Source organism: Schistocerca americana, chromosome 8 (assembly GCF_021461395.2).
Source record: "Schistocerca americana isolate TAMUIC-IGC-003095 chromosome 8, iqSchAmer2.1, whole genome shotgun sequence".
Classification (NCBI taxonomy): Eukaryota; Metazoa; Arthropoda; class Insecta; order Orthoptera; family Acrididae; genus Schistocerca; species Schistocerca americana.
The window spans coordinates 114,826,593-114,845,679 of NC_060126.1; the positions used below are offsets into that span (position 1 = coordinate 114,826,593).

Below are 19,087 nucleotides of genomic sequence, written 5' to 3' on the forward strand. Positions count from 1 at the left end.
CAATGCCTTCAAATGAGAAGTAATTGTGAGTGAGAGTATAATTGGTCATGGTGACCAGGAAGGAGGTTGTAGATATGAAATCCTTCAGGCATTGGGAAAGGTAGTGTTCCATTGCAACAAGATGATGAGCATTATGGATGTTAGTGTAAAGGAAGGCGACATCAATAGTGATGAGCAATCATCATGTGGTAAAAGAACAGGAACTGTGGAGAGACTGTGAAGCAAATGGTTGGTATCTTTTATATAGGAAGGTTGGTTGCAGGTAATAGGCTGAAGATGCTGGTCTATGAGAACAGATATTCTTTCATTGGGAGTACAGCAACTGGCCACAATGGGGCATTCTGGGTAGTTGGGTTTATGGAGTTTAGGAAGTGTCTAGAAACTTGGAATGTGAGGAGTGGTAGGGGTGAGGAGAGAGATAGACTCTGGGGAGAGGTTCTGGGATAGGCCTAAGGGTTTGAGGAGAGACTAGAGTCCCTGCTGGATTTCTAGAATGGAGTCACTGTGGCAGGGCTCATGGCTGGATGAATCTAATAGCTGACAGAATTACTTCGCCAGGTAATCTTTATGATTCAAAACAACAGTGGTGCAGCCTTTATCATGAGTGATTATTATAAGGTCAGGATCCAGTTTTAGGTGGTGGATTGTGGTTATTTCTGTCGATATAAGGTTAGCTTGGATGTTGATGGATTAAGGAATGATGGTGAGACAGGGCTCGAGATTAAGAAATTCTGGGAAGGTAACAGGGAGTGATTAGGAGGCAGCAGGGGTGGAGAGATCTGAGTCAGACAGGGTTCAGCATTGGTCTTTGGTTTAGTCCGAGTGGCATGGTTGGTGGCAAAAAAGCTTTCCCTCTGTATGGACTGGAAGAAGGAGAGAAGGTCTACAACAAGTCCAGTATGATTGAACTTGAGAGAGGGGCAAAAGATAAGGCCTTTGGAAAGGACTGAAACTTCTGTGGTGCAAAGGCTTTCAGAGGAAAGGTTCGTGACTCTGTTTCAAGTCTGTTTAGGTTCTGTATTGTGTATGGCAGTGGGGAGTTTTTAAGGATGGGATAAATGTAGTAGGTTTTTGAGGCTGCATTTGTTAGCTATGAGGTGATCTGGGGAGGTTTGGAGGCTGTTGTAGAAGTGGTGGGTACTGGTAGTCCAAGGCAGGAGTAGGAAGTGAACAGGTTGGAGAGTTTTTTGAGGTGGCATTGTGCGTACTGCTCTACTTCCTGGAAGGCAACAATTTCAATGTGTGAGATGGGTTCCAGGAATTTGGGGTGTGAGAATTTTATGGATAGAGAGGAAGTATTGCAAGGAGATTAGCACCTGATTTACATGCTTTTCCAGGACTATGTAGGTGAGGGTTAAGGACTGGCAGGATATGAAAGGATGGAGGGCATTGTGGAAGGATGACTGTAGCCAAAGTTTGGTAATTTGATGGTAAGGCCATTTGGGGGAATTCCATGAGCCAAGCAACAATGCAGGAACAGTATGTGTGACTAAGTTTTGGCTAGGGATAATGAAACTTTGGCGCATATGAGAGAAGGAAGGATCGATCCATGGAGCAGGAAAATATACCTAAATAACGTAGAAATACGTGCAATAAGTCCACAAAAATATGCCAAAATACAACATAAAAACCACAAAAAGGATGGAACAGATGAAATATGGGGAAACACGATGAAAACTAAGGGAGCTGCAGGTAGTGAAAGGTGAAAATGACTGGAAATTGACATGAAAACACAATGACATCAAAGACAAAAATAAATAAAAAGATTATAAGGTGGGTTGCAGGTCAGTAGGCAGGTGTATATATAGATGAGGGATAGCAGATGAGATTGATTAGGTGAGGTTTGTATGTGCAAACTGGAATAAGAGAGGAGAATGATTAGGAGGTGGGGAGGGGGTGGTAGGATGAGGTACAAGTTCATGAGCATCTATATCACAAGTGCAAAGCACAACTATTTCCTATTTGGGTGCTAAAAATGTTATCTTCTTATGGAAGCCATAAACAGTTTGGTCAATACATAGCTAATTTTGTGTTTTTACTTGCAAAACATTTATTGTTTTGATTACAATCTTTGCATATCATTTTTGCTTATTATTAATAACCTCAAAATTACTATATTATTAGCAGCAACATTGTTTATTTCAGATCATGCCAAGAGCACAAAATGCTCATGCCTATGTAAATGCTGGGTTTCTATTCAAATTGGACATGAAGAATGTGGGAAAAGTGATTTCAAAACCAAGAATTGTGTTTGGTGGAATCAGTCATGATCTGGTAGGTGATAATGGAAAATTATTAGTATGCTTAATGTACTTCAGAGGCCATATTTTGATAGATTTATGTGTGAGATCTTGAAAGTGATGACATTATAGATTAGTACTTTATGTATGGTATCATATGACAACCAGTATCATTGTTCAAGATGTCATGATATTATCAGAATCACAAGAGGTGGAGGGAGGAAAGGTCCTATGGAACCATGGAGGTATAAGGAGGGGAGATGGCACTATGGCCGTCTGCTGTACGTCTGTTTGAAGCTGGTGGGCCGCCATGTTTGATTGGTCAAAACAATGACAGAGCTCTTGTTAGAATTGCGTGTTCTTCATATTTAACGTTATGTCTGCGAAATAATTTCAGATGATGAGTGTTACAATGTTTACATGCATAACACGACAGAATAGCTTTTTCAGGTGTTTTCGTTTTGTTTTTAATGCGTTTTTGCCCCAGCAATACAACTGATTTGGTCTCGTTAACTTAAGTGTTTCTTTTGGATACAAACTTCGAATGATGAAAAATAACAGTGTACAAAGCTCTTTTCAAACTCAAATCACCTTTTACTGTATTTGTGTCGATGTAAACTGAAAGAAGAACCCGAAAGCTATGCTATTTTACATACCGGATGATATTTCTTACTCGTTTACACACTTATACAAAATTTCATTTGTAAATACAAACATCGTTTGTGGTTTGTCAATAAAAATAAGCATATGAACCCACAGAGCCCTACGAGCTTCATTGATCGGAAATCTGAAATAAAATAAGAAGAAAACAGTTTCACAAAACGTAAACAAGGCCGCACATCTCACGAATATAAACGACAATATTTTACGAATGGGGCCACTTACGCATGGAACGTGATTCCTTTTAACTTGGTAGCACTATTCCAACGGTTAGTACACCCGTAAACAACGCAAACCGGCATTTTAAAATGAAAAAACCTTCAGCAGCTCTAGACAGTAGCACAATCGGAAACGAGTCTTCTGACCAAACTCCAATGGCGGAGCTCGGTTTCTGTCGGCTTCAAGTTTGTGACGTCATGGCATCTCCCCTCCTTATACCTCCATGTATGGAACACTATAGCCTGCACTACATTAATATCTTTGACTGACAGTCAGTCGTCAATTAGTGTGTTATTAACAGTGATAGTGTTTTCCTGTCTGCATTTGTCAGTGAAATAAACTAGTTGTCTTCAAATTGTATATTTGTGTAGCTGCACCCTTGTCTCATGGACTTGCTATCAAAGGCACACAAGAATTTAGTTCAACAGGTATCAGTGGTATCCAGGATGCAGACACTTTGTTTTTGTAGCTTCACTTAATTTTAACTATTGTATGTGGTGCTCCATGACAGGTGTGATGTTGTTTTCAACAATAATTTAGGCACCCAACATAATGGTAGCAGGAAGCAAACCCCAAGCTACAGAATTCTGTAATTATAGGAAAGTGATGTACTTACAACTTACCATGGTCAAGTCACAGGGAATTATATCAAAAACAGAATAACTGTGGCAACACATGATAAACAGTGAACTTTATTTACTAAAATAATGTACGTCTAAATACACTCAGTTTTTGAATAACAATAATGGAAATTCCTGGATGGAACAATATGTAACATAAGGGAAATGCAACCATTCGTCTATATTGGATTGATGATTGGGGCACAGTAACACAGAGCAGAAAACAGCATTCACACTAGCTTTTGAACACTAGCACGTTTTACAGCAATAGCATGCATATTCACACACACAGACACCAAACTGCACACTCCCTTAACTAAGAGTGTTGCCATATTACTGTGCTCCGTACATCAAACTGCTAGAGGTGTGTGGGTCCCTTTCTCTTATTTTATGTATACTCATCTTTTGCTTTTTGAGAAGGTGTGGCACTGATGTAAAGTTCTGAACCTAATCTAACCTAACACAGTACACGTGACTAACAAATCTAATTGCAGCTCAGTTTGGAACACAATTAAAATGTTTATACTGGTAAAAAAGATGTTTTATCCTTTATTGAAGCCTTGTGTAGTAGTTTGCTGTTCTTTTTTTCATTTTTTGTCAGTTTTGTGAATATACTGCTGAATAAATAGTGCTTGATAACCTGCTTTATAATCTTGTGAAGGACTAATTGGAGTCAGTATCCAATAGGTTATGGACACAGGAAGAGATTAGTGAAGCTTCCATGTTGGAAAAGGATCATCTGTTCAGAAACTGATAAAAGTAGATCACAAATATCTGCATGGCATCAATTGTTGTGACAGTTGTTATGATTTTTACTCATGAAGTTACCATATTTCACATATATTCAATGTGGTTCTGTCATATTTTTCTTAAGAAGTTTTCAAGATTTATTTGTTGAACTAGCTGAATGTATTGTAGATGCCTTTGGGTGGGCAATTGCTGTTTTATCCTGGAAAGTTAATTGGCATTGCTAACTAAAGTGACAGGAAATTTGCAATGGAAATGTAACCAAAACATGAGGGTCTGTGGGAAACAGTTCCTGACACTGACAAAGATCCAAAGAATGTTCAAAAAGCACTATGCAAAATATGTTTAACTATAAATTCATCTGTATATAGAAAACCCCATGGAGCACTACTGCTAAAGATGCATGGCAAAATTTATTACCTGCATTCAAAGGCAACAGTTTACCTAGTTATTCTTTGCTGCTGCATTGCTTGATGAATGTATGATTGACTTCTGAGAAAAATATGGAAAAGTATTTGTCAAAAACTGTCACTTGCTCAACAAATTCTAAGTGTTGGTAGGAAAATGGAGCTGCAAGTATGGTAAGTGAACTTCCAGCATATTTCCAGCCCTTAATTATGGCAATTGATAATTCAGGTATCAATATTACAAATGATTTAGTGAGTCTAGTGAGTCTGTGATTAATTCAAGAATATATGAATTGTGAATTTGGTTTCACAAATAAGACTACAGATTTGGTGCTGGCAGCTAGTAAGCAGAGCAATAAATGCCAGAAGTCAAACATCTATTGTGATGTTTGAAATTCCAACTCATGGAAATGTTATAAATGTCAGAAACTTGGTCATAATATGAGTAAGTATAGAACTAAGAAGAAACCAAATAAATCTTCAAATGCTGTGAATAATGTGAAAATTGAAAACAAAAATGCATTGATCACTCTAACTGCATCTTTGCACCACGGTGAAGGCTGATATGTAGATTCCAGATATACATGCTACATGATGAATAAAACAGATTCATTCAACAGTCTCCAGTTGATCACAGCTCTAAAAGCTTATGCAGCAGATAACAGGAATCTTGGAGCAATTGCAGATGGTCACATTTATTTTGAAGTTACCAGTGATGACAACAGTAAGTAGATAACCATGAATGATGTCATGTATGTTCCATGCCTTGGATACAACCTGCTGTCACTTAGTCAAACAATAACATATGGACTGTGCATGTAGTTTGATGATGTATTTTATAATGCACAGTGTGGCATATACTGTAAAGTGGTGGAACCATCTCTGGAACACCAGTACTAACTGCAACTCAAGTAAGATGAGAATGAAGATTTCCCACATAATTTAAATTCAGGAATGAAGGTAAGTGGTCAACCAAGTACAATCAGAACAAACCTAAATTCTCGCCAAGTCACTCTTCTTCATCAGAATATACAGTCACTTAGAAATAAAGTAAGAGAGCTCAAAATCTTGCTATCAAGTGAACTCAGATATGTCAATATACTTTGCTTAACTGAACACTGGCTGAAAGGAAATGAATTAAAGACAGTGAAAATAATGGATTATGTATTGGCAGCACAAACTTGTAGAAATCAGTTAAAACATGGAGGGAACTGCATATACATAAAGAAAGATATTAAATTCAGTTATTTAGACAATGTTGAATCATTAAACACTAAGAAAGATTTGGAAATATCAGGCATAGAAATTCCAGCTTTCAAGTTAATTGTAATATGTTTATATAGATCTCCATATACCCACCTAAAAAAATTCAACACTCAGCTTGATACTATACTAAATAAAGTAGTGACAAATTGAAAAACAGTTCTTATATGTGGAGACCTAAATGTAGACTTTAATAAGTGAAGCAATTCAAAATCTGAGCTGATGAACATATTAACAGCCAATAATTTGGAGATTACAATCCACTCGCCTACACGTGAAATGAGTCATTTTAGTACTACTATAGACCAAATAATAATTAGCTCCAAAATAAAATATAAATCAGTTGTAATTAAAGCTGGACTGGCAGACCATCATGCACAGGCTATAAGCTTTTGTGTAAACACTAATCCATCCTATAATTATATGAGGAAGGCTACACACATTGGCAGAACTTTCAGTAATACTGCAGTACAAACATTCCAGATTTATCTCCAACAAGAATCATGGGAGCTAGTGTATAATACAGATAATATTTCTGATAAGTTTCAGACATTCACGAATATTTTCAAATATTATTTTGATCTTGCTTTTCCATTGAAAGTCAAAACAACCCAAACCACTAAAAGCAACAAGTGGATTACCAGTGGTATAAGGAAATCTTGTGCTAGAAAACGGTACCTTCACAATATTGCAAGAAGCTACAACACAACTCAGGAGTTTGATAGTTACTTTAAAAAGTGTAAATCTATCTGAAATAAAATAACAAAGGAGGCAAAGAAATGAGAGAATGATAAATACATAGAAGATGCTTCAAACAGAACCAAAGAAACCTGGCAAGTTGTAAAAAAAAAAAAAAAAAAAAAAAAAGAAACCAAATCTTACAAAAACAGAGTTAATAATGTAGTATTAAAGGCTGGCTTGGAAAACATTAATAACCCACAGGAAGTAGCTAATATGTTTAATAACTATTTTATAAATGCAACAGAGAAACTACTAAAACAGACTTCTAATAGAAAACAGCATACAGAAACAGGGAAAAAACCCTCAAGCAGATTAGTGTTTCCACACCCAACAAATGTAGAAGAAGTACAGGTTACAATAAAAAGTCTCAAAATGAACACTCTGCAGGTGTAGATGATATACCTGATTTCATTATAAAGAAGTGTGGGGACTTGATTACTGAGCCCTTAACCCACCTATGTAACCTATCTTTTGCTAAGGAATTTTTCCTTCATGTTTGAAAATAGCAAAAGTGAAGCCATTATACAAGAAAGGAAACAAAGATTATATTTCTAAGTACAGACCACTGGCACTGCTGTCTGTTTTCCCAAAACTATTAGAAAGGTTTTTCAATAAGAAGCTAACAGACTTCTTAGAGGATAATGGCATTCTGTCAGATTTTGAGCAAACAGTTCAACCGAATCAGCAGTTCACTTCTTTCTATTAGAGGCACTGATAGCATTAGACAACAAAAAACTTACCATGGGGATATTTTTAGATTTGTCAAAGGCATTTGACACCATAAATTATGACAAATTGCTACACAATCTAGAAAATCTTGGCATTAGGGTAACAGCTAACAACTGGATCAGCTCTTATCTTAAGAACAGGGAACAAAATGTGGAAATAGATCAAGAAAGGGACAATGTCATTAGGAAATATAATTCCAAGCTACTGACTGTTAAATATGGTGTGCCACAAGGATCAGTGATGGGTCCTGTTCTGTTCGTACTCTATGTCAATGATGTAAACATAAGCAATGACAGCAGTAAAATATTTCAATTTGCTGATGATACGAGTGTTCTAATTACAGGAAACTCAGAAGAAACTCTTGTAAAAAACATAAAAGGAGCCACTGACAGGCTAACATGTTACTTTGATGACAATGACTTAACAATAAACACTGAAAAAACTGTAGCTATGGATATACACACAGCACATACAGAAAATCTGATATAACCAAATCTAGAGCTATATGGACGGACAACTGCCAAAACAGCCTGTACCAAATTTCTTGGACTTCATCTACAAGACAACTTAAAATGGAAAGCAGATATTACACGAATGAACAAAAATTGTACCAGCTACAACACCCTTCAGTGTGTATATTATGCAGTTGTACAGTCTCACCTCTGGTATGGGATTATGTTTTTCAAAAAAGGATTTTCCTGCCACTTCATTGCATATATGTACTTGAAAATATAATGTATTTAAAGCAAAACACATACAAAAAGACCACTCATCACTCAAAATCACACAATACACAGCTAAGATGCAAGACAAAAATTGGATGTACATGTTTGAAGTGCCAACACAAAGTCATTTCAAAACAGCCTTATCCATCCTAGTATCAAACTATACAGTGCCTTACCAGATACCATTAAACACATACAAACATTGGTCACTTCAAATGTAAATTGAAGTTGTACTTGGTTGATCACTGCTTTTACACAGTGAATGAATACCTACAAAACTAAATTTTTCTTTGTTAACCTAATGTAGTCTCATCTGATGTGTCGTCCAGTACAGCAGCCACATCAGCCAAATTGTCAGTAGTGTTGAAATCATCAAAAACAGCTGAACCATTATCATAAGCAGCAGATGTACCACCCTCCCCAGCAGGTTCAAAATCAAGTCCAGAATCTGTGACTAGTCCATCAATCAGAAGAACAGAGGCAAGAACAGTGGTACAAAATGCCACTCAGATATGATCAACAGAAGAAAAATCAACACCATCGGAGCATCATTTATCAGCTTCATACGCAGCTTCAATGTCCACAGTAACGTCAGTGCCAACTGTAGTTCAAGATTTAAACGAAAATACAGTTTCAGCGAAAGTTCCAGTATCAATTGGAACATCACTTACAAAACCAGACTCAGCATCAAAACTGGCAGCATCTCCAACATCCACTGAATCATCAGCTTCAGAAACACCTCCAGCATCCACTGAAACAGCAGCTATAACTACAGATACAACAAGTATGGTGACACGTCCAGGGGTAAGAAATACAAGGAGCAGGAAACGTGTAATTCTTAAGGATTTTTGGTACCCAGCCTCAGCAAGGAACAGCCGGTAACATTGGGAAACATGAGTACAAACTCCTCTCAATCTAATTTCAATAATTTAAAAATAATGAGCCTTAACATACAATGCATTAAAAATAAAATATTAGAACTTGAGATTGCAGCCATTGAAGCTAGTATAGATTGTATTTGCATTCAAGAACATTGGTGCATGAGTTATGAACTAGAAAATATTTGCATTTCTCCATACAAATTAGTAAGCCATTTTTGCAGGAAGGAAACAAGACATGGTGGTGTTTGCATTTATGTAAAACCTGGAGTAAAGGTTAAAAATATAACTGTAACTGAATCCTTGAATGAAGAAAAACATTTTGAGGCTGCAGCAATACAGTTGAATATGCGAAAGAGTAAATTAATAATAATGTCAGTGTACAGATCACCATGTGGTGATCCTGAAATTTTTAGGAATAAGTTAGAGGCATTGCTCAAAATATTACATCATAAAAAATCAACAATTATTATAAGTGGAGATTTTAATGTCATCTTATTGACTGAAGGTGCATCCAAAGATCAGTTCCTGAATGTTTTACATAGCTTCAATTTGTATCCACATATAACTAACCCTACAAGAATAACAAACTCTTCAAAAAGTCTCATAGATAATATCTTCACAAATATAGATGCCACAGATATAGATGTAATAAATGTTGACCTAGGAATATCTGATCACAATGCACTTATCCTTAAATTTTCCATAGCCCCTGTGACCAAAAATAGTTCATACCAAATGTACAAAAGAACCTTCTCCACAAATAGTTGCAGTCACTTCATAATTACACTGACTAACCAATCATGGGCAGAAGTACTGTTACAAACTAGCACAAACACTGCATATAATGTTTTTTCTTCCCTGTTTATGTTGAATTTTGAAATATGTTTTCCTAAGAAACTTGTCAAAACAAACACATTTGGGCATACACATGCTAACTCCTGGATAACAACAGGTATTAGAAATTCCTCCAGGACCATGAAAATGCTTAACTATAGACTGAAAAGTTGGACTGACCCCAAGTTTAAAGAATATGTAACAAATTACAAAAAAATATGTAGAAAAGTAATTACAAAAGCAGAATTACTAAGCAATGATAAATTAATAAGAAAATCAGGCAATAAATCAAAAACTATTTGGGAAATTGTGAAAAGGGAAACAGGTAAGGGCCTCAAGGATCAGGAAATAGTACTAAAAAATAGTGAAAATATTGAATTAAAAGATGAAACTCTGGCAAATTACATTAATAATTACATTTTAAGTGTACCAGTGTCATTAAGTAAAAACTTTACCAAACATGAGAAATTAACAGCCCCAAAAGTAGACAGTAGTATGTTGTTAACTCCCACAAATGATAATGAAATATCAAAGGTGGTACAGAGTCTAAAATCAAAAATGTCTGCAGATGTAGATGAAGTGCCTGTGTCAATAATAAAAAAAGTTGCCAAACAAATTATAAAGCCCCTGGTACATATTGCCAATTTGTCTTTCAGTGAAGGTGTTTTTCCTGAGAGGTTGAAAATCCCTAAGGTTAGACCTCTGTTTAAAAAAGGAGATCCATACAAGGTAGAAAATTATAGACCAATATCCCTTCTCCAATCATTTTCAAAAATTCTAGAGAAATTAATGAAAACCAGACTCATAAATTACTTAGATGCTCACAAACTTCTAAACTGCAATCAACATGGCTTTCGCTCGGGCCACAGCACAGAATCAGCTATCCATGCCTATACCAAAGAGATTGTCTGGAGTCTCGACACTAAAAAATGTGTAGTGGGAATTAACTTAGATTTATCTAGAGCTTTTGATACAGTAAATCACAAAATTCTGTTAAACAAGATGGAGGCAATAGGTGTAAGGGGAGTTGTGAAGCAGTGGTTTGAATCTTACCTTCAAGATAGAACTCAGGTAGTAGAAATCATCGCAGAACATAAAAATCAGAAAATCAAGTGGGTCTCAGATGCAAAGAAATTGGAAATAGGTGTCCCACAGGGCAGTGTTCTTGGTCCCTTATTATTCTTGCTTTGTATAAATGACATAAAAAATCCTAATATTTCTACCAAAATAATGTTGTTCGCAGATGACACTAGCATAATTATAAGTGATGATAAAAAATCATTAACTACCACAACTGATATAGTCCTGAAATACATTCAACATTGGTTTAATGCTAATGAGTTAACACTTAATCTAAGTAAAACAAATTATATACAGTATGCCAAAGCAACTCAAGGTATGGACCTCCAGTTAAAACTAATGGATAAGAAGATAGGGAGTGTACAATCTACAAAGTTTTTGGGAATGCACATTGATCAAAACTTAAGCTGGAAAGATCATCTCAAGTACCTATCCCAAAGGCTCAATTCGGCATGTTTTGCATTGAGGATATTATCTAGAGTATGCAGCACAGACTGTACTAGACTAGTGTATTTTGCTTACTTTCAGTCCATCATGTCTTACGGCATAGTGTTCTGGGGTAAAACTAAATCAAGCTTAACAGATATCTTCAAATTTCAGAAAAGAGCTATATGAATCATAACACATAACCCTCCAAGAACTCATTGTAGGCCCCTTTTGAAAGAACTGCAAATACTCACAATACCATCACTGTATATTTTTAAAAGCATTCTGTGTACAAGAGCACATATGAAAAATCTACGTACAAATGAGGACTGCCATAATTATAATACTAGAACTTGTAAGAATTTGTATGTAGAAAGGGTAAGGACAACACAAACCCAAAAGCATGTAAGTTATTTTGGAATAAAAGTCTACAATGCTCTGCCAGTGTACATGAAGCCAATAATAGATGAAGTAAAATTTAAGACTGAGCTTAAAAATTACCTTTTAAGCAAAACTTTCTATGATGTAGATGAATACTTTGAGTGTGTGTAAATTTATTGCCAAAAATTTTAATTTATATGTCTAAATTTGTACTTTTAAAAAATGCCTTGAAAGTGATATTCCATTATTATGTCTGTAGTACTTGTACTAGTATGATAACTTTGTTGCGACAATTCCTACATCATGTAAATGATATACAGGAAGATAATAAAATGAAATGAAATTCAGAAGTACATTTGCATTTCATTTCTCTGTATATAGCGTAACAACATTTATTTAAGTATTCATCGTTAACTGATAAATTAATGTGTGTTGTTAAGTACAAAGGTATATTACATGTAAAACTGTTAATATTAACATAAAAATCCAAATATCTCTTGCACATTGTTCAGCTGTAGATGAAAATGGATAAATAAATAAATAAATCAATCAATCAATCAACAAGTGGCATGTGTTGATTAGCTGAACTTTGTGACTATGCAAATGCTGTAGAAGTCAACACTTATAAATTGGGACATTGAATCTTGGGATATTTGAACTATACAAACATGACTTACCTAAGAAAAAGTTTTCTGATGTACTGAACTGGAAAAAAATCAATTTAGGCCCGTGTATCTCTAACATAAAAGGAAAACAGTCTCAACAACATTTCCATGAAACAAGTAGAAGAGCAAAATATCTACATGACAAGGTGGATTCTGAAGTTTCTGGATGAATGAGCATGACTCAGTGGAGAGGAGTTTGTTCTTTTCACTTTTACAGATTGTATGTCAAGAGAGTCTTTTGGTTACATGCTACAATCAACAAAAGAAGTTTATGATACTTTCATTGAGTTCAAATGTTGAGCAGAAAATGAACCTAGTCAAAAAATTAAAATACTTTGAACAGATAATGGAAAAGAGCTTGTTGAACAGTGTTTGAAGTCATTCTAAAAGGGGGAGGGAATCTGATCTGAAAGGACAATTTGTTACACACCAGAATAAAATAAAATTGTGGAATGCTTGAAATGAGTAATCACTGAAAAAGAAAGATCAGTGCTAGCAGATGCAGGACTAAAGCTTTGGACTGAAGCCATTAACACAGTAATTTATGTGAAGAATCAGTCTCCAATAAAAGCTGGTTGAAATGTAACTCCTAAAGAATTGTGGAGCTGTTTTCAGATAAATCTCAATCATGAATGGCCCTGGGTGCTGAGCATTTATACATGTACCGAAAGAAAAACAAACAAAGTTAGAACGCAAATCCAAGGAATTTCTTTTGTTGAATGTAATACCTTCTGACTGAACCAAATTCACCAAAGACTCCTGATGTACAATTTATTGAAAATTCAAAGAGCACCTGAGGAAACACTATATTGAACAGTAATCAGACTGGTGATAATGGCGTGGGCAATGTATAGCCAATGACAGCACATAACTTCACTGAAGAAGAAGCAGAACCATCATAACCTGCTATGTTGTCAGAAATACAATTTATCTTGAACTGGCACAAAGTGACGAGCAGGTAGGCACATTGATCATGTGTGCAGCCAGAAAGTGAAAAATCATCACATGAGAGAAAACTGAATTCTAAATATTTGAATGGTAATTTTGGTTGCAATGCTGTGGTTTCTGAGCCAAATCCATATATAGAAACAATGAGTCATGATGATTGTAAAAAGTGGAAGCAAGTTTTATGTGATGAATGTAAGTTATTGCTTGGAATTGAGACTTGGAGTTTGACTGATTTACTACCAAACAGGAAGACAGTCAATTTGAGATGGGTATTCAAAATCAGAAATGTCTGGTGGTCAAATTGAATGTTACAAAACTCATTTTGTCACATAAGTTTATTTCCAGATACCAGGGGTGGACTTTGTGGAACATCCTTGCTGGTTGTTTGTCATTGTTCACTTCATACCATGTTGGCTGGAACAACTGAGTTTACTATTCACCTCAAACACATGGATGTTCAAACTGCAGTCCTATATAGTGATACTGATGAAGCAGTTTACATCCATGAACTTGAAGGGTACATGAAGAAGAGGGAGGAGACGAGGGTTTGCGAGGTGAAGAAGACAATGTGGTCTACAAGAGGTGTAATGTATTTGGTATCAGAAATCAGATGCAACATTATTTAAAATGAACCTGAGAAAATCAGAATATGGTCTCTGAACTTACTATAGAACTGGGAAGCATAGTAGTGTAATGTATTTGGTGTCAGAAATCAGATGCAACATTATTTAAAATGAACCTGAGAAAACCAGAATATGGTCCCTGAATTTACTATAGACCCTAGAAGCATAGTATACTCATTCTAGCAATTTCTGTAGGTGACTTAACCATCATCTTAAATAGAAATAATAAGTGGAAGGAAGAAATGAAGACAGAATTAATGAATCAATTTCAGATGGGAGATCTTGGTGAATGCAATAGGTGTCTTGGCATGACAACAAAATGAAACAGGAATCAAGAGATCAGTCCAGTTGCACATCCACTTGAACCTGGTTTGAAGCTGCAAGTATCTGAAGAAAAACTGACATATGAAGGAGAACTTGCATTGCATTGCATTCCTTATCAGAAAGCCATTGGGTCATTCCTATATTTGGCTCAAGGCACATTGTACGTGTTGCTAGAGTTGTAAGTAAATAACTCCAGTTGTCAAAAAATCAAAGCAAAAGCAGTCAAACGAATTATGAGATACACCAAAGGCACATTCCTTTTAGAATTAATGTTCTGAAAAAGTCGAACAATCAAAAATGGAGGCCTCTGGGATGCCAATTCTGCATCAGATCTCAATCAATGGCATTCAACGACTGGCTTCATGTTCAAGTTAATTGGGGCAGCAGTTTCTGCAATTCTAGATGGCGCCAAATAGTTGTTCTATTGACTACTGAAGCTGAGTACATGCCTATCAAGAAATTCTCCATGAATTGTGTATTATACATAGTGAAACATCAATAATTGTGTTCTTTGATAATAGAGATGCCTTTGCACTGAATCACAACAGTGTGCATTGTGCTCAGACGTTAACACATTGACATGAGGCACCACAATATTCATGACCTAATTAATGCAGGAAAGTTCAGTGTCAAGACAGTCAGTACTAGCAAAAAGCAAGCCAATTTTTTGATGAAGGCACTGTCAAAGGTTAAGCATAATTGGTATTGCCAGGCTCTGTGACTTTAAGAGTTCACAAATTTACATCTGGAAAACATGGGGATATTGGGAACAAAGCTGTCTTATCCTTTACTGAAGCCTTGTACAGTAGTTTGTTGGATTTTCGTCTTGCAACTTTATTGTTGAATATACAGTGTTTGATCATCTGTGTTCCTAACAATACAGTGTACATAATTTCATTCATCAAAGTCAACTTTAGAATCTGTCAAATGACTAAGGAGTCAATATCCAACAGTTCAAAAGTTCAACCTCTCAATAAATAAATTCTAGGACTACCACCTTCCCTAATCTTCAACAGTTGACATCAACTGTCTAGTAACTGGAACTGGTTGGCAACTGATGATTGCAGATGAGAACTATCCAGTTACTGTAGCCAACTGGAACTGAATCTCGAACAGTAACTGGGCTGTGTGTTGCCATGTGGTCAGTTAAATCTGGTGATCAACATATAAATATGCAGCTGTGATCTATTTGGCAGATGCATCAAATAGGGCTGGGTTTCAGCACTCTTTGTGATGCAAAAAAAATAACTGCTGGCAGAATAATGGACTATTTGAATCTCATGTATAAGTTGTATAAAGTAGTTCTTGGCACCATCTAGGAAGGGACTGACTTTACTGTTTGTGGTGCCACACTGAAACAGCCTGTTGTATGATACACTCTGGTACTGTGTCTGGTAGTGGCACAGCAAATGCTCATCTCCTGAAATGTTATGGGCTGCTCACAGCCCAGGAGGTGTTCCTCTGATACCATTTAAACATGACTGTCCACTCTCATATTTTGTTCACGCTCTAAGACACTTGTGCTTATATACTTTCCAGTTTCAGCACAGAGTAAGTTTTATATTCATATTTAATCTCTTAAATTCCTATATTGTGGAGAACAATTACAGTAGCTGTGTATCATGGATCCTTCAAGTCACTGTGAGAAGCAGCCTTATATCTCTATTGTAAAGTTCCTTGTAGAGATGGGTCGTTCAAGAACTAATGGGTGCAAAGGAATGGTTCACCAAGATGTACAGGATGAGTTAGGAATGAATTCTAAGGAACGGTCTTTCATAGTTCACTTCAGTTGCAGCTTTCTACTTATGGGAAACGGTCGGTCTCGTTCCCACAGCGCCACGTTGGCCAGTTTCATTTCAGCCTCAGACCTATTCCCGTCTGTCTAAGTGTCAGTCACAGCTTTCTACTTATAGTTCCCAGGAATGGGAAACGGTTGGTCATGTTCCCAAATGGCACAATGGCCGGTATTGTTCCAGCCTTGGTCCTGTTCCTGCCAGTCTCGGTCTCGGTCTTGCTCGGCCGGACTTGTCCTTTTTTGTGGCGGAACTCATCACAGTTCCACTGCCGACAGCTCATAGTTCAGTATCGAGTTGTTGTTCATTTTGCTTGCTTCACATGCCCATTCTAGATCTGTTTCAAACCTTTTTTGAACTTAGAACTTCTCGTTCTTTTTGTATTCTCTTCAGTGTCCACGAACGGTAATTAAAATGTACTTTACAATTATGTAAATTGCATAAAAATTATGTAGTACGTAATAAATACATATTTTCAGGTAACAAAATGTTGTATCAATTTACTTCACTCTTTCAATAAACAGCAGAAGAAATACTTGTAAAAAGGCAAGATTTTTTGTCATTACACATGCAGAGGACATTGGCACGGCACACATGAGTGGTGGCCATTTTCTGTATTTTTTTGATCCAAGGGACTGACTTACAACCGAATGAAGCCCGCACTTCATAATTGAGTGTATGGTGTCACATTTTGTAAAGAGAATATGATAACTCCTACAATATTACTTCAGTGGTACAGGGAGGCGCATGAGAAATTGGCCCCTATTAATAGACTTCTCATTGTCATTTACCAATCATCATATATTGTTTTGAAGATTAGCTTATTTGTTATTTCTTCACTGCCTAATTATTACATGTTTATCTATTCTGCTTGCAGCGGTTAACAAATTGTGCGTAATTGATGAGCCGTCTGTACTCAGGACCAGTTTTTCATGTGCCACCTTATATTATTTCACTGCAATCAGCCACATAACGCTACAGTTGGCTGAATGAAATGTTTTGCAGAATCACGAAAATTACAAGTGTGTGAGAATTCTGTTATGAAATAAAAACTCGGTACTCCAGGGGGGAGGCAAGTGCCCCCTCTTGGCGCCTTCCATCTTCAGTCATCTTTGGCACTAATTTTCAGTTTTTCATAAGATATATATACCAAGCACTATGAAGAGTGAATGTGTAAAAATGAACTGTTCCCAAAAAAGAGCAATCACCAGTGAACTAATTCCCAAGGATGAACGACTTTGCCGATCTATAGTTCATTGCCTACATGATCACTGGTCATATTTAAGCTTAAGTGAGAAACACAGAGTTGTTCTTATGTTCCTCTTTGAACTTACTTTATTTTGGTAGTACCTCATGATTGATGGCATATTTTTGTTGTTGTATATGTTAGCTTGGAAGTTTGTTACTAGCTCAGTTAGCTCACATTTGAGCACATCATATTTGGAGAGTTTGGATGGCCAGTGTGTGTGTGTGTGTGTGTGTGTGTGTGTGTGTGTGTATGTGTGTGTGTGTGTGTGTGTGTGTGTGTGTGTCTGTCTGTCTGTGTGTGTGTGTGTTTTTTCTGTTGAAAGATTGTGTTGTTCTCCTTGCAGGCCCATGTTGGTATGCATAGGTTTTCCAGAAATCTTCTTTCCTAATGATTTTTTAGACATGTTTGGTAATGGAATTACGCCATTCATTTCTGTCTCTAGTGTAAACTCTATGTTTTTATACCACATTATGAGTGTCTCACCATGTGCCTAATCAATAAGAATTTCGTTGGTCAAATTATCGGTGCTTATCTAGTTCATTTTACAGTAAAGTGTGGTATAATAGCTAAAATGATTTTATTACAGCTGTCACCATTCCCAGAAGTGTTTGCATTTGTTTTATAGAAATGAACATCAATCACGAGTCTTTTACCAACATCACAGCAATATTTTACTGGAAAAATTGTGCATGGTATAAATCCAAACACATATATTCCTGAGTGGCTGTATGTTCTTTATCACATAGTTACATTTAGTAAAAGTGTTAAAGTTCACATAATCATAAAACCTGCAGTAGCTCAGATTTGTTAGTAAATGTTCCATTTCTCTATCAACATGAAAACTGTTTAAGAATGAGCAAGGAAATTCATAACTATATGTGTTCTTCAGCTCATGGTATATTCAGAGAATACTGCACTTGAGCTTCAACATTAATGGTAGTCTACTGTTAATATTGGCAAAGTATTTTTCTTACCTATAGATATTAAAACCCATAATTCTATATCCACAGATACATGCTACAGAGCTAGAAAAGTATCTTGAAGACAAAAATATATATGAAATGAACACACTTCAGAAGGCTCTCAGAATTCTGGATTCTGAAATACAGCCCAAAAAAATGCCACCTGAAGCCTCTCCTGAATACCGCAAAGGTTTGGCACTAGCTTTATTCTACAAGGTATGCCATATAAATAATTTTGTCTTGACCTGTAGCCAATGTGAGACAGTAACTCAGTGTCTCCTTGACACTTTTTATATTTGTTTTATATTAAATTTTGTAAAATGATATTTTTATAGTACATTCTCATTTTTTGAATCAATTAATCACTTTCTTATAGTATAAACAGTAGCTCAATATGATACATGGAAGTAACTTTTGATAAAAGAACTCATCTAAAATTATACAAAATTCAACTGAAACATCTTTATTTGGTAACATTTATATTGTAATTATTTTATTCATTTTTGTTTACATATTCAAATTATCAGCTAGTATTTCAAATACTAATCAGAGTAACTGACTTATTTGATT

At 36.0% G+C, this 19,087-nt stretch overlaps 1 protein-coding gene across 1 annotated transcript in view; it reads left to right on the forward strand.

Moving 5' to 3' along the window:
- Window positions 1–19,087, forward strand: part of LOC124545141 (xanthine dehydrogenase 1-like) — a 241,452-nt gene that overhangs the window by 140,813 nt on the left and 81,552 nt on the right. Inside the window, exons 10-11 of the mRNA XM_047123970.1 lie at window positions 2,146–2,274; window positions 18,566–18,733. Of these exons, the coding sequence (XP_046979926.1) occupies window positions 2,146–2,274; window positions 18,566–18,733 (297 nt within the window). The remainder of the gene's footprint in view (window positions 1–2,145; window positions 2,275–18,565; window positions 18,734–19,087) is intronic.